Source organism: Myxocyprinus asiaticus, chromosome 46, assembly GCF_019703515.2.
Source record: "Myxocyprinus asiaticus isolate MX2 ecotype Aquarium Trade chromosome 46, UBuf_Myxa_2, whole genome shotgun sequence".
Classification (NCBI taxonomy): Eukaryota; Metazoa; Chordata; class Actinopteri; order Cypriniformes; family Catostomidae; genus Myxocyprinus; species Myxocyprinus asiaticus.
The window spans coordinates 11,666,513-11,683,410 of NC_059389.1; the positions used below are offsets into that span (position 1 = coordinate 11,666,513).

Here is a 16,898-nt window from a genome sequence, read left to right on the forward strand (position 1 = left end):
TTGTTTAGACTGTGATCACAGAGAGCAATACAATTCTCAGCTTTTCAAATCTTTTCTTTTTTGCAAAGCAAAAAGCGAAAAAGCAAGCAATAAAACCATGCTGCATTATTATTTGATGAACTCAAAGTCTACAGTGAGTAAACTTTCAAAAACGTTGTTATTTCTCTCGGAGTTGCTCTGAATTCATAGGTGAAAATCAATGCCAATTTTTCAGCACTATATTTTACTGATAGTTGGCCTTGTGAGTAAATGAAATTGTTGACAAGCCTGCTTCATGAAAAGTTGGTTTAGCGAAGCTTACCTCATAGGCAGATGACCAACTCTGTGTGCATTTAGTATGGTTTCAACACTGCATTTCAAGTCCGAGAAAAAGTAATATCAATATTATATTTCTCCCATTTCATCCAGGAGAAGAATCTTCCTAATCCCTTGATATCAGCCTGTAAAAGTTCTGTCAATATCACTGACTTCAGTAATCTCACTCTCTCTTTCTGTCTGTTCTCGCACTGGCTGTGCCACAAGTACACTAATTAGAGCTGAATCAGTGAGCGGTAACCACTTCATCATCAGCATACTAGAGCTAGCAGTGTGCAGACAATCGTGCACACACAAACAAACATGTCTGCATACATCATACATAATTTGGGGGATGAATTACACCCAAAACATTTGAAAATGATTCAGATCCAATTAAATTTGAGTTTATGAAGTTTGAATACAAAAATTCACACTCTCAGTCAAACAACTTGGCCATATAAAACAAATAAAGCAAATAACTCTTCCTCTTAGGATTTAAATCAAGAATTCCAAGTGTGAAAAATGCAAGAGGGTAAAAAATCACCAGATGGGATTCAGAAACAACAGTTCACCAATCAAAAACTACAAATAACTCATACAGGAATAACTAAATACTGAAGTGTGTAAACCAAGCCTACCATAATGAAATGACAGCTTGCCAATGATGTGTCAAAAACACAGTATACAATTACAGTATTGTTAAATTGTGAAGATTATGAGCAGTTATCTAACTCAGAGGTTGAAGGGTGGTTTGGATTGCTCTATTTGCAATATGTTTTCAAAAATCTCTGGGATGAACTTTAGAGGAAGAAAATATTTGGCTCAAATGTTTCTTCAACCTGGAGGTGATAATTCATGTCACATAACAGCCTAAGCCATTCAAGAGTGGCCTTTAGCTATACTTTGGGGACAAAACTGTCCCCAGATGTGAGCTAAATCTGATAAAACCTCACTTTGGAGACATTTGGGAACTTCCTCATTATTCCTCAAAATTATTCATTTAAGTTTTCTTTTCTAAAAGTGCAAAAAGTTTTCTTTTAGGGGTCTGTAGTCATTATAATCAGCTTTATAAAAAACCCAATAGAAGTGTGTTAAGTTCTCATATAGAAAACTGGACAAACTAAGGAGGCACTTTGTCTGTTAACAAATATTGGACATTTTTCCACTCACAGTCTAAACACTACAGATTAATAACATTCACATCGCATACAGCTGTTCTTGTAGTTGTACACCCCGACATTTAATAAACACAGACAGCAAAACAATACTTTAACGCTTAGAAAAGTGTCATATAGATGTGATGCACACTGATGAATAGACACAACCAATATGGGCTCACTTAACATATTTACATATCAATGGTCACTGAAATATAAAAAAAGCTAAGAGTAGACTTATGAAAGGAAACATCTGATTAATGTCTGAAATGATCTCCAAAATGGTCAAAATTGATACAAGAAAAAACCTGGGGATTATATGGGTGTTGGGGCCTAGTGGTGAAAGATCTATGTTGGCAACCAAAAGGTTGTATGTTTGAACCTCACAAGGAATAATGACTGCTTAACTAATGACTTGCTACAAGCATCGATGATTCTGAGATTGTGTAAATGGCTGCTGGCTTACTCACCTCTCTCATCAGGACAGGCAGATGTTGCAGGTTTCAGTCTGTCACACTGGTTGAAGCTCTGGCTGTGTCTGCTGGTGTTGTTGCAGATTCGAGGTTTACTCTCTCCGCCCGCTCCACCTGCCTTCACAGAGGGGCTCGGAAGCCTGAGCTCAGTAAAAAATAACAACATCTTTTTATGCTCCAAAGACACAAGACTAGAGAAGCAATTATATAAATGAACTACAGTGACCTTACACAAAACTCTATATATACTCATATGAATAAGAACAAAATGACCATTGAAGGGGATTCACATGCTTCTTAGGCCCTAAGGACACCAGATTGGCTTTGTAGTATCACAATAACACCACAAGATGGCGCTGTTGTGTAGTAATATACTAGACATGGTAACAAAAATTACAAACTATTGCTATGTTCAAAATGGAATACTAGTTTACTGCATACTGCGCAGTATATTAGTATACGTTTAAGAGTAGTATGTTAGTGTGATATTTCAAACAACCAAACACACACAGAGTGGACAAGGAGACGTAAATCAGGCATGGTGTGATGTATTGAGAGTGTCCGTGAAAATGTAGAGAGCTGACCTAGAGTTATTTTTCTGAGCAACTGAGAGTTTTGTAGCTTTTTTCTGATTGGAGCCTTTGGATGGGAAACTTCAAAGAGAAATAGACAGAAGAGAAAGAGAAAGGGATGGATAGAAAAGATGTGTTAGAGCAATAACAGCAACAACAGAGAACAGAAAACTGTTAGAAATGGAAATGCATGGTTAGTTGGTTTATTTTTAGAAATGTTGAGGGCATAAGAAGCATTAAAGGAAGAAAAATACGAGAAGTTCAAGAACTGAACAGCATCTGAAAATAAAACAACAAACGAAACATCTTTATCAGTTTAGAATTTTAAGGGTTTCAAAGCGTAGTATGCTGGCCATCTAATCAAGTCTGATGTGATGAAATTATACAAAAAATATAAAACAATAACAAACAATTCTTTGCAACTAATCTATTTACTCCTTATCTAATGCTCTGAAAACAATTTGGACACTTCAAATTTTAAAAATGACTTTGTGCTCGGGATGTCATAAAATATTGATATACCGATTATTGATCGGCACATTATTTTATTAATACATTTTTGAAGCATCAATATAACAGCCGACATTTAAATAGAAGTCTAATTTGTCTGCCGTCAGTTGCACTCCATTCAATGTAGTCTGATGTAATAGCTTTGGGAGACCACAAGGGGGCGACATAACATTTACTGAAGCTTGTAGCGGCATGGACAAGGCACAAATATCACACATGCATTATCAGCTGATGACAGTCCAAAGTTATGAAGGTTTTTGTACTTCAAGAATGAACAAATTGACGTTGATGAGTTAGTGTATGAAACTGTGAAAACTGAACGATTAGAAATGGCGACATTTATTTTGCAATTTCCCGTATGCAGCATTGAATATGCTTTTAATTCAAGCTGTCAAACCACAAAAAGACATACTTGTAACTGAAAATACATTGTGTAGGCTCTATGAAAGATACTTATACACAATATATCATCCAGTGATGGGTCGAGTAAATAATCGATGTCCTTTTGATAATGATATGGGTAGAATTTATTGGAAAACTATGCGAGTGGAGCTTCATGATGCTGCAGAATTTTCAACAGCCTCTAGAGATGGCTGGCTTGCAGTGTGTGCGTATGTACTTTCATAGAAAATAATTTTCACATTTTAGAAACGCGCCATGACGTCCGATAGATGTGTCCGGTGTGCGACCCACTTTAATTTACCCTGCCGTTCACACTTTACCAAAGTTGTGTTGAGAAATATGTTTGAAAAGACAAAGACTATTGTGCAAAGAGCAGCCCTATTTATATCTGAAAAAATCCTGATATATATCGATAATCATCGGGAAAATCTTCAGATTATCGTTACGTGAAAACTGCATCAATCCCAAGCCTACATAGTAGCGCCCCACCCCCCCCCACAAATCCTGTCTATCCTGCTGTTATTATACATATGTCTATGCAGAAAAAAATAAATAGAAATAGTACTTTAGAGCACAGTACCTGGACTGCAGGTCAGCCTGTGGTTTTTGTACACACAGGTAGGTGGTATATTGCTGGTGAATGGGAGATGGACAAGGAGAGCCATGGGGAGAGTGGCCAGGAGAGGTGTGAGGAGGCAGGGCAGGGCTGGCACATCGGTGGGTCTGGTTGTTCTGGAGTGTCTGTGCATTGCCGGAGTCCTGTCTGAATGTCTGCAGCTGCTGCTTGTAGCGGGACAAACTGAAGAATAGTCCTAAAATGGCTTTCAGATTGCCATTGCGGATCTCTGAAAAATAAACAAATGACTGAAAGTTCACAATTTTCAATGTGCTTTTAGTTTGACTGTCTAGCCTACAGTTGTAGCCTACACCTGTAGCCTGCAAATGCCCCCATAAAGCTGTCATATATAAACACCAGCGGCTCACCTTCAGCACAAAGTCCCTTTATGTTCACCCCTTTAGCAGCCAGAAAGCCTAGGCAAGCATCAATGTTTTCGATCTGTGGGAGAGAGATGCACACATGAAATTTTAAGTGCTTCACTGGAACCCAGATTTTTGCTTTTTTTAAAGAAAAGGAGAGGCAAGTCAAAATTTATTTTTCTGGTAATCAATATAATGCCACAAATGCTGTCGATTGATCTAACCTTGTATTGAACCCTACCCGGAATATTCCTTTAAGTACATTATGATGCTAGTCATAAGACATTGTCCTTGGCTTATAGTTTGAGAGATAAGAGGGGTCATTAGTTTGGCTTTTCTTGGCTTAGATACAAAGCAATACACCAAAACAAAAATGTGGCCTACCATTTGAGAGCGGCTCTCAGGGAATCCATTGATATCTCCAATCTTCTCGTTAGCTGAATAAAAAGAAGAACAAAGAGACTTTGAATTTGCAAAATGTTGTTTCACACCTTCTAGTTGGGTTTAAGGGTAAGGCGGTCAATATGCACTGAGTGTGGTCTGCAGGTATTCATAATAGGAATGGGAATAGAAAATCCTCCTCCAGCATACGCTTATTTTATTTTGGCTTAATAAAAATGTTTACAGCATGGTTCACAGCCTCATAAACTGTCCATAAATTACCCCTTCTCATAAACCGATCTCATAAAACAGCTTCAGAGCATGTTCAGACCAATTCAAAATAACAAAGGTGGTGACAGCCAAACACTTGTTATTCATGTGTGTCCATTTCTTACCCTGTACCTCCTCATTATGGTTAGAATTACTGGTACAGTGAAGCAAAAATGTAGGTTTTATGTGGGGGGGGGTTGCCAAGTGAAGTTCAGGGTTTGGTTCGAGTATGGAAAATGCATTTTTATTACGTTTAATCTTACCTACAACCTGAATGATTTCTGCCAACAAAACGCCATCGGCAACATCCTGTTGCAGGTCTTTAATCAGGCGCTTGTGTCCAGACTTGGCGAGGTAGTGGTTGGCCCAATCAGTGTAAATCTATTCATTCAAAGAGAGATGGAAAGAGACAGAATAAGGAAGAGGTACTTGAACATCTAACTCTGGGTTGAGCTCTTACATGGTTAAAAAACAAATCCCAAATTGTGGTCCATCAGCTACCTTTTAAATATTAGAGTGTAGACAAGGAAATACATAAGCAGGCTGTCACATGGTCTGGAATCAGGTTGTACAAATGATCTTGAAAATTGTATTACTTAATGACACTACTGACTGTATCATAAATTTTCATATTTAAAACATATAAGTTAGCTTTATTTCCACAAATGTGAAAAAAGTCCCACAAAAAGCGCTACAATAAACAGCAAAAATTAAAACTAAAATAAACTGAAGAATCTGTTTGGAATGGAATACTAGCACAGGGGTTCCTAAATTCAGTGCCGCTGGATCTCTGCTTAGTCCAATATTTTATTAGGCTACTATAGCCTCTAAAAATGTCAAATAGCGGAACTTCTGGACCAAGTCAATACTAAAATAAGAAAAGATGTAACAAATATACCAGTCTTTCTACTGTTGCAGTTTTTATATACAAATGGAGTGTATTTAACCCTTTATTGTCAAAATATTAATAATTACAGTCTTGACAAACACAAAATAGGTATCCTTTGAAAACTTAAAAGCTCTACTTCCCAATGCATTCATGCATTATGACCAAAACTGAACAAGTGCTTTGAAATTTGCAGTCAAATCAGAAGTGTTCCGTTCTGATAATTTATTAAAAAAATTGCACTGTACATATTAATACAATCAGTACAAACATCAATCTCATCAAATAGCCATGTGCCATATGTTTTTGGAAAGCTCTCAAAGAGTAGAATACAACCAGCCTATTTGTTTTACTCACAGACAAAAATCTAGAGAGTAATAGCTAAGTACAGTACTGTGCAAAAGTTTTAGGCACTTGTGAAAAACTTTCAAAGTGAGGATTTCTTAAAAAAATAATGATATAAACAGTTTTCATTAATCAATTAACGTCATACAAAGTCCAGTAAATAGAAAAAGAGCTAAATCAACATTTGGTGTGAATACTTTTGCCTTCAAATAAGCAACAATTCTCCTACTTACACCTGGACACAGTTTTTCTTGGTTATTGGCAGATAGGATATTCCAAGCTTCTTGGAGAATTCGCCACAGTTCTTTTATTTATTTAGGTGGTCTCATTTACTGCTATCTCTTTGTTTAATCCCAGACTGACCCGATGTTCAGTTGGGGGGGGGGGCTCTATGAGGGCCATGACATTTGTTGCAGGGCTCCCTGTTCTTCTATTCTATTCTGTTCTGTTTGCAAAAGGAATGTTTGGGAGTATAACATGTTTTTCCTATTGACACACTAAAGTAGCAGATATAAATAACCATCTTAAGACAAATGTTTTTGTGAAACATCTTATGTGCCTAAGACTTTTGCACAGTACTGTATATGTCTTTGACAATTATGTTTGTATTGCTTATATGCTGTGTTTTCGCTTATAACTTCACGAAAAATAAATGGAATATAAAATATCAGATATCATTACTTAGAGAAGGTGATTATCTTTCAAACGAGCCCTCACACAATGTAATAGGATGCATAGATCATTAGATAATCCACACGAAGCACAATGTTACACATGTCCTCCAGGGGATGGCGCCAGTAAATGACACAGACTCAATGATGCAGACTCATTGGGTCAAAAGGCACTCATTCTGTGAAATCTCATTACTAAAATCATGTCTCCATGCTATGCATACCTTTAGTCATTGTTGTGTTTGCATGTGTAATTAGCTCTTATGTACAATTATTATGTTTTATTTGTTTAGAGAGGCTTTTGGACACACAGAGACGCTTTTGGACACTATGATAAATTATTTTGTAATGCTATTGCTTTTAATTGCTTTGCTGTATCAACACGAAATTGTTCTCAGATAAAGTTGACATGATTGGGAACAAAGCAAAATAATTTTTTCGGAGCTATCTTATTTACACCTAGAGATATACTATGTTAAATCAGAGTGTGACGAGGAGGAGGGCATGGCCGGTCCGTGAGGGTGCACGGCCGGCGCTGAGTCACCTGATCAGCCGGGAGGGGGATAAAGATGAGCCAGGGGCGCCAGTTTGAGAGAGAGAGAGAGAGAGAGAGAGAGAGAGAGAGAGAGAGAGAGAGAGACACACACGCGCGGCTGGTTCCCGACCCCTCCTTGCCCATCTTGAACCTGTTACACTGGTGCTGACACCCGGGAAGGAGGAGGGATGTCGTGGAGTTCTTGCCGCTGCCGTCTGCCAGGGGAGGAGCCGCGGCCGTCCGCCAGGGTACGGAGGAGTCGCTGCCGGCCACCGGGAGTCGGAGGAACTGCTGCCGTCTACCAGGAAGAGGAGGAGCCATTCCGTCCACCAGGGGATGGAGGACTCGCTGCCGTCTGCCAGGGGAGGAGTGGCTGTCGTCCGCCAGAGGGTGGAGGAATGGCTGAGGACCAGGCGACGGCGTGTCCGGGGACCGGTGAGCAGGTTTTTCTCTCTCTCTCTCTCTCTCTCTCTCTCTCTCTCTCTCTCTCTCTCTGTCTCTCCCCCTCGCTCGTTCCCTCTCCCCTCTCCCTCCCCTCGTTTCTCCCTGGGCTCCAGAGAGGCAGGGAAGACCTGCCGGCAGAAGGATGGCCAGAAGGGCAACACCTCCCCTCCAGGAAGGGAGGGGAGTACGTCATGCAGGAGTTTTTCCCAGGCCTGAATCGAGCGGTAGAGGAGTGTGATGAGGAGGAGGGCGTGGCCGGGCCGTGAGGGTACATGGCCAGGGCTGAGTCACCTAATCAGCCAGGAGGGGGGATAGAGACAAGCCAGGGGCACCAGTTCGAGAGAGAGAGAGAGAGAGAGAGAGAGAGAGAGAGAGAGACACGTGGCCGCTGTGTGTGTGCATCTATGTGTTTTATGTTATGTTCAGTTTCCTTTACAATGATACCAAACACTTGACCCTCCTTGTTTTTTTTGTCGAGTTATAAGCCTTTCATTATGGGTATGCCATTGAAACAAAAAATCTTTAAAAACACCCTCAGAGCTTAAGGGTTAAGGGTTAATAGCATATTTATCTTTTTATTTACAGTATTTATTTTTCGGTGGCCGCGGTGCTGGGACAAAAAAGGTTTTAAAGAGTTTAAAAAGGGAATCACTGTACTAGCACACCACTTACTGCACAGTATATACTTTATACTGCCTACTATTGTATTATATGAAAAGAGTGTGCAGTATGCAATGATAAACTGTTGTCACATGACCCCACTGTTGCATGTTTAATTCAGTGAGTGGTGTCCAGTTATAATCTCAGAAATAAATAAAAAGTTTCTGGATCTAATATTTGGACATTTCTTGGCAGTTTGATTAAATAATGAGATAATGAGGAGATTTTAAAAATCATGGTTGATACTGCTTCCTCACCAGTCACTTTCAAATGGAAGATCAAGTTGAGGGCACTGCTTGCATACTACACAACTGGAAAAAATTAAGGTCATACTGAAATTTGCATACATTGCACAGAATACACAGCACATTTAGCAAAAACTGTATGAGTAGTATGGTAGTAGTATAAAATTCCAAACATTCCCTATGCATTTGTTCTAGTTCCATGATCTTCATGCAATTACAAAAAAAAAAAAAAAAAAAAAAAAAAAGGGGCACTAGGGGGCAGCACAGTCTCAACAGGCACCAAATCTGTTTTTCCACTAGGACAGGGGATAGAAATGATGGTTTCTAAGTGTTTTGATATTGCAGGACAAAGTAATGGGTGAGTCCACATCACACTTTGGAACAGGCCAATGTAAATGGGACACTCATATAAAATCAGAACTGGCACGGCTGCACATGATGCAGAACAGAGTCAAACACTGGTCATTTAAATTTGGAGCCATTTCTGTTTATTACAGAGACTCCTTGTGATTTCTGCAAGGGGGCTTTTTGTATTTCTGCCCATGGAGCCTGGAGAACCACTCCACCCATTAGCTGTAAACAAGAGTTCTAGGCTGTGGTGGACAGCATGTGTTATATAATCAGGACTGTGAATAATAATCTCTAAAAATAAAAACATAGGGAAAGAGGTATGTGGTCTGTGGACCATGGTCAGTGTTAGACAGAAACCCCTGTTCACAGACCAGTACCCAGCTGTTTAGCATTAATCACATGGTACACTTGCAGTCTTTCAAAGGCCAGTTTTTCAGACATGTATCATGGTATTTTTGAAATAGCTTGAATTACCATATAAATCCCATGGTATATAAATATGGCAATCATTCAGTACCATGATATACACTCACTGAGCACTTTATTAGGAACACCTGTACACCTACTTATTCGTGTGATTATCTAATCAGCTAATCGTGTGGCAGCAGTGCAATGTATAAAATCATACGGGTCATGTCACGGGCCAGGAGCATCAGTTAATGTTCACATCAACCATCAGAATGGGGAAAAAAGTTGATCTCGACCATGGCATGATTGTTGGTGCCAGATGGGCTGGTTTGAGTATTTCTGTTGCTGATCTCCTGGGATTTTCAAGCACAACAATCTCTAGAGTTTACTTAGAATGGTGCCAAAAACAAAAAAACATCCAGTGAGCGACAGTTTTGCGGACGGAAACGCCTTGTTGATGAGAGAGGTCAACGGAGAATGGCCAGACTGGTTCAAGCTAACAGAAAGGCTACGGTAACTCGGATAATCACTCTGTACAATTGTTGTGAGCAGAATAGCATCTCAGAATGCACAACACGTCGAACCTTGAGGCGGATGGGCTATAACAGCAGAAGACCACGTCAGGCACTTTATTAGGTCCATAGTGTGAGTGTATATCAAAGAACCATGGTATTACCACACGATACCATCATAGTAGCAAAGCATGCCACAATACATCTTTGTAAGATGCCACATTGCGTTTCTCTGTTTTACAAGATGTAATAAGTCTCATGTGTCCCCAGAATGTGTCTGTGAAGTTTCAGCTCAAAATACCCCACGGATCATTTATTATACCATGTTGTAAATGCCTCTTTTTGGGTGGAATCAAAAACATGCTGTTTTCGTGTGTGTTTCTTTAAATGCAAATGAGCTGCAGCTCCCCGCCCCTTTCTGGAAGAGGGCTGTGCCTTTACAGCTTGCACTTCGGATACTATAGCAACAACAAATCAGAACCAATATGACTGACACCGTAAATACCGGAGTTCAGCAATATATGTATGAGCAACCGTAAATGACGCAAGACATAGGCATTTTGAGTTTGTGACAGTGCTTCTTATGTAGAAAATCACTTTCTGCCCTCCATCTGCATTTCACATCAGGTGCAAACAAGCTATAACGACATAGCTCTGGTCTCCATGAATACAATCAGAGACAATGGTAACTTTAGCTGCATTAGCTGTGGAATCAGCTAACAAGCACATTCGGAAAGGCGATTTGCAAACATTCACAAAATATAAAGTGCGATACTTACATCTTCATGATATAAAGCTGGAACACGAACAGTTGGTACTGATCCATGCTTGAGAGTCAAATTTTTTGAAAATCCTGCTTTATATTGACCCTCATTCACAAAGCAGTCCGGTGTAAAATTATTTGCACAAACATACACGGATTTTGGTATGTTTTGGGGCACATTTTTTCAAAAACAAAACTTGTTCACTGCGTCTTCAGTGGCTCTGATGCCGGGAGTACATGAAGACTCTTATGTTCACTTTTACAGCCAACAACAGAACACTTATGACGCTTACGAAGTTGAGACACTATTCTTCTCACTGTAGCTGCTCCAGCGTGGAAAAAATGGCGGATTGTGTGTCGATCACTCAGGGAAGGATCTATGATAATAGGGTGGAGTCCGTCACCAGTCGTGGGCGTGGCCTGCTCTAAAGTGACGTCACTTTAGAGCGGATACGAAAACCAGTCATTTTGAGACACTGTTTTTGATTAATAGAAATATAAGAGAGAGGAGTGGGTGGACTTTTAACATTATAGGGTGGTTGTGTACACACACTGTCGACTCACATTTATGTTCAAACACCATGTAAAAGTGAATTTTGCATAATAGGTTCCCTTTAAGTTTCAAGATCAATTAACAGGTATTAATTTAAAGGTCAGTCAAATAAATACAAAGCTTTTATATCCAACTGCTTCTTTAGCTACCAAAACAGTCTCTAAACTTACGAAATGTACTTTCCATTCCTTGTATTTTTCTGTAATTTCCATAATTTCCATAGTGAAAGACTAAAAGGAGATATTTTACAAACTAGTAACAGCAGTCATCACGTTGTTTTACAAGGCAGTCAAAGGTGTCTTAAACGGAAACCTAATCCTCACACCAGTGTCGTACCAAAACACGTTCAGTGCCTTTTTCTTTAAAGTTAAACATTTTCCAGCCTCCTGGCCAGAACAAAGCGGGACAGAAATACAGTGTAAGGGCAGATGAGTATATTAGTACCAGTGTTTGCAGAATAGTGCCCACTATTGGCCTGTGGGATTGGTGTGTGTGTGGCGTCCATATGGCCAAATGCCCACCTGCAGTGCGGCTCACCGCTACTAATAGAGTACTTTAGTAAAACCTCCATGACCATGTCTATGTGTGTGTATATGTGTGTGTGTGTGTGTGTGTGCTGTAATTACAGCCCAACTGGCTGAACTTTTCATTGTACCCCACCACATGAAGAACATGGTTCTTCACTGCCTTCCAACCTCTTGAATGTATGAAGCTATATAAACACATGTACGCACACACACATAGACATAAACTTACACACTGCTGCCACGGACCAAAGAAAGAACACTGTTACTTTTTCACAGATAATTTACTTTGACCAGGGCAGCAGGATCTATTCTTAAAAAGCATAATAGTTTTAACATGTCATTGTATAAACAATTTAGCTTTGAATTGGAAGCTCTACAAACAGTAGTCAAAATGGTGGTAACATGGCCAAAAGAAACTGTTTTGAAGGCATGAATACAATTGACACTTAAATTGTGGCATAGTGGTATTGCTACAATAGTTAAAACAGGTTAGTTGTTGCAAATCATGGGAAAATTTGAATAACAAAGCATAAAATTTATTTATTCTACATGACTACTGACACAGATGTTTTTGTTGAACTGACTTCACCATTTGCAGTTCCGATTAAAAAGAAGTGCTGCTTGATTCTATTCATTCATTTTTATAAAACACCCACAAAAAAAAAAAAAAAAAAAAAAAAATTGAGATTGTTAAAGGGATAGTTCAGTAAAAAATGTAAAAACTGTCATCATTTAACACATTTTTTTCTTCTGTGGAACACAAGGGACAATTTAAAGAATGCTGACATTGCTCTTTTTCTATAAAATTAAAGTGAATAGGGACTGAGGCTGCAGTCCCTAACATTCTGCCTAACATCTCATTTTGTGTTCCATGAAAGGACAAGTTCGAACCAACATTAGGTTGAATATTAATGATGACAAAATGTTTGTCATCATTGATTTTTTGGATGAAATATTCTTTAAACACAAATAAAACACACAAAATCTCTACAAAAGGGCAGAAAATGCTGGATAAATAGCACACAAAGGCCACAGGGGTGTGATTCAAGTTAAAAGCTTTTTGTAGACTATAATGAGATATGTCTTTTAAAATTGGAAGTTATCAATGGTACTAAGTATTGCAAAAGAATTGAATGAGCAACAACTCATCTAGCGGTCAATGCACAAGTACCATGTTCCATTTAAGCTAAATAGGTGTCCTAATGCATGAAACTGTCTGTGTACAATCAAACTGTCCATGCAATGAATATCTTCTAGAACAAGAATCAATCAATTAGCAACCATCAGAAAATCAGTGCAGCTGGAAAAATATATACATTTTCCAACCTGAGGGTCTCCTGTTTCTTTGGTTGTCTGGTACTTCTTCTGCGTAGTTGCATTGCCTTGAATTTGCTGCCTGTAGACTGTACACTTCAGTGGTATGAGGCTGGAGTGCATGGGCTTCAGGGGTCCATTCTGGTGTGTTGCTGCCCTGGCTGGATTTGGTAGTGCAGTACCATGTACAGGTTTGGGCAATCCCGACTTCATCTTGGAGGCAACTAGAATAGCAGGCATCTTCCTACCCTTTTCCACCCAACTAAGTTTGCAAAACTGTGGTGTGCACACATACACAGTTGCACACGCTGCCACAAAGTTGTCTGGTTGCAGAGGCACAAGGCTTGGAGCAACCGCATGTGCTGACTTAACAGCTGGAGCAATCCGGTGGGAAGTATATCCACAAACTTGCATTCAAGCAGTACTTGGAGGCTCGACAACACACAGACGTCTGCACACACTTGCTAAACCTTCTAATAATGTATTTTTCCCATGACAATCAGCCAAATCCTTCCCCATCATCAGCATCTTGAATGTATTTCTTGTCCAATGAAGCTCTGCTCAATATATGACTTGAGATCTGGACTCCTCCCGCCACCTGCTCCTAGTTCCGCTGCAGCGAAGAGTTACCCAATATAGCCCTGCACAGCCACTGCTGAGAAGCAAGTTAACACACTCTGGCAGGCAGAAATCAGAGATAAGTGGGAAGGCAGGATGCAATTTGTTGTCAATGAAAAGAAAATAGCAGCATAGAATCTTACAGTCTGTATAAAGAAGTGTAATTGGCCTCCAGTCCAGATGCAATGGCAGCAAGGCATGAAACTCAGGATTGAGAAGGATTAGGAAGCCATGGGCAAGACAGCAGATGTGTCTTGTGGGAAAACTCAAGACTAACTCCCCTGGGTGACAGCCTAATCAGCCACAATCTCACCCTGTTGATTGCCAATGCATCAGAGTAGCAGTCAATACAGACTTCGCACTCATTACATTACGTTAATAGAGCAAGCAAAGTGGAGGACACTGTTGAAATGGAAAGTGTTACCTAAGACTCCCTTTTCTTTCTCTCCCTCTCTCTTTCTCACACACACTCTTTCTCTCCCCCCCTCTCTCTCTCTCTTTGTCTCTGTTCCATGGAAACACACATTGACACTATTTAAAAATGAAGTGTGAAATAACTGCACTAATAGCATTATTAAAAAGAATTGCAATTGTTTTTAAACAGGTTTTCTGAATACTCCCCCCATCTGCCTTTGATTGATAATAGATAGTCTCGCCCCAAACTCACACCTTGGTTGAGCCAATATTGCGGTTTCCAATTTTCAGTGCAAAAAGCCATAACCTATATATGGCTTACTTGTACTTTAGCTGTCTCTGCATATTAAGCTGGGATATGAGACAGTATTTTAAAATTGAAAAAATTTCACACTTCATCTTTACCAATCGGGGTGTGCTATTATATCAAACAATATCCAAATTCAGGCAAAATGTGAAGGAGAATTGTTTGTTACTGTTGTCATCTCAACAAACCAAATTCCCCATTGCCAAAAACATCAGTTACATTCATAAAATCAGTGAAAGGACAAAAACTTGATTGAAATGTAAAGTCTCATTCACCATGATTTTCGGACGTGGGTGAATTCCCATGCCTGATCACATTTATAACAGCAGAGAGAGAGAGAGAGAGAGAGAGAGAGAGAGAGAGAGAGAGAGAGAGAGAGAGAGAGAGTTTGGTTATTAACGCAGCCAGAGTCGAGGCTTTGGGAGGATGAAATTCTGTCAGAGCAGCAGTTCTGCGTGTCTGTAGATTGAACCCAATAATCCCTATGAGAGCAGTGAAACCCACTGCCTCTCTGCAGCCTTTCAAAAAGGTCCTGATTAGGGCTGAAACAATTAGTCAAAGTTATCAACAATGTTAACAATAAAAAATTGTCAACAAAAATCTTCCTTGTCGAATAGTCGAATACGGCTCATTTAACGTAACATGAGATCACATTAAACTAATGATGATACATGAGAGCAACACTGCAGCTCGCGCCTAACAGAGGAGAGGAAGAATTACACAGCTCACAGTCCAGATGCACTCTAAACTTTCCAAAACGTTTCAGGTGATGTAGATCGCAAAGCATGAGGGAATTGTAAAGCAAAAATACAAAATAAGTAAATACAGAAGCACTCTCGTTGTGGAATAATTGGAGCTGGAGCTGCTGCTCCGCTGAAGGAAAACTTGCGTGTCGAGCGTCTTTAAAGGAAACACCCCAGCGTTACATCTTAAATGCAGTTATATTTAATGTGTTATAGCTTTATTAAATTTTAAATAATACGGAAGCAGATCATGTAAATAACTACAAACTCCAAAACTGGCATTTCTCTGTGCGGTCAGCGCCTCTTCTATGAGCAAATGTCCTATTCTAAGGGGGAGAGAGTGAAACTTCATCCAGCTAATGCACACTCTGTCATGGGGACGCTCATCCCTCGAGCGTGCGTGCTTAATGCAGCTACATTATAACGTGATGGCTCGCGACTTATTGAATCATAATATATGTCACTGTGCATTTCTTATTGTGAAGAAAATTGGCAATATGCAGCTTTATTAATAAGAGAGAGTTTGTGGGGGCCTGGGTAGCTCAGTGAGTAAAGACGCTGACTACCACCCCTGGAGTCGCAAGTTCAAATCCAGGGCGTGCTGAGTGACTCCAGCCAGGTCTCCTAAGCAGCCAAATTGGCCCGATTGCTAGGGAGGGTAGAGTCACATGGGGTAACCTCCTCATGGTAGCTATAATGTGGTTCTCGCTCTCGGTGGGGCATGTGGTGAGTTGTGCGTGGATGCCACGGAGAATAGTGTCAAGCCTCCACACGTGCTATGTCTCCGCGATAATGCGCTCAACAAGCCACGTGATAAGATGCGCGGATTGACAGTCTCAGACTGTCAATGGCAACTGAGATTCCTCCTCCGCCACCCGGATTGAGGCGAGTCACCACGCCACCACGAGGACTTAGAACACATTGGGAATTGGGCGTTCCAAATTGGGGAGAAAAGGGGAGAATAAAATTTAAAGAACGAAAGAAAGAAAATAAGAGAGAGTTTGTTTTTTGTGAGTTAAAGATGGACTGAAGTGAACAGAAAGGTGAGAGAGGTAGTCTTCACCCCATTATACACTGCAACAAAATGCGTTTTTTTTTTTTTTTTTTGGCTTGTTTTCCAATACAAATATCTAAAACTTTAAAACAATGTACATTTTCTTTAGCAGCTTTATTGCAGAAGATAAAATATTTATCTGAGAATGTTGAATATAATATTAAAAATATAAATATTTTAAAATATCTAAAAATCCTTTACAAAAAGATGCATTCACCTGAGAACCAGCATATAAAATAGTTAGACTTGCTTTTAGAGAATAATATAAGTATATTTTGTCTTTAATGTAATTGCAGAAGTGAAAAAATACACTTATATTTAAGATGCATTCTCTTAAAGCAAGTCTAAATATCTTATATGTTGCTTCTCAAGTAAATGTATCTTGTTTTAAGGTTCTTTAGATAATTTTAAAAGGAAAACAAACAAAAACACTTGATAACAATAGGATTTTTTGCAGTGAATTTCTTTACTGAATTAAACTTAATAAAAAGTATTTATTTTCCTTTTA

General features: G+C 39.4%; 1 protein-coding gene across 1 annotated transcript in view; it reads right to left on the reverse strand.

The window, feature by feature from the left end:
- Positions 1-13,494, reverse strand: part of LOC127436089 (neuron navigator 2-like) — a 92,001-nt gene extending 78,507 nt beyond the window's left edge. Inside the window, exons 1-7 of the mRNA XM_051690019.1 lie at positions 13,267-13,494; positions 5,304-5,421; positions 4,774-4,826; positions 4,396-4,468; positions 3,992-4,256; positions 2,512-2,580; positions 1,925-2,067 (exon numbers count right to left, since the gene is read on the reverse strand). Coding sequence (XP_051545979.1) covers positions 1,925-2,067; positions 2,512-2,580; positions 3,992-4,256; positions 4,396-4,468; positions 4,774-4,826; positions 5,304-5,421; positions 13,267-13,494 — 949 coding nt within the window. The remainder of the gene's footprint in view (positions 1-1,924; positions 2,068-2,511; positions 2,581-3,991; positions 4,257-4,395; positions 4,469-4,773; positions 4,827-5,303; positions 5,422-13,266) is intronic.
- Positions 13,495-16,898: the final 3,404 nt, after the last annotated feature.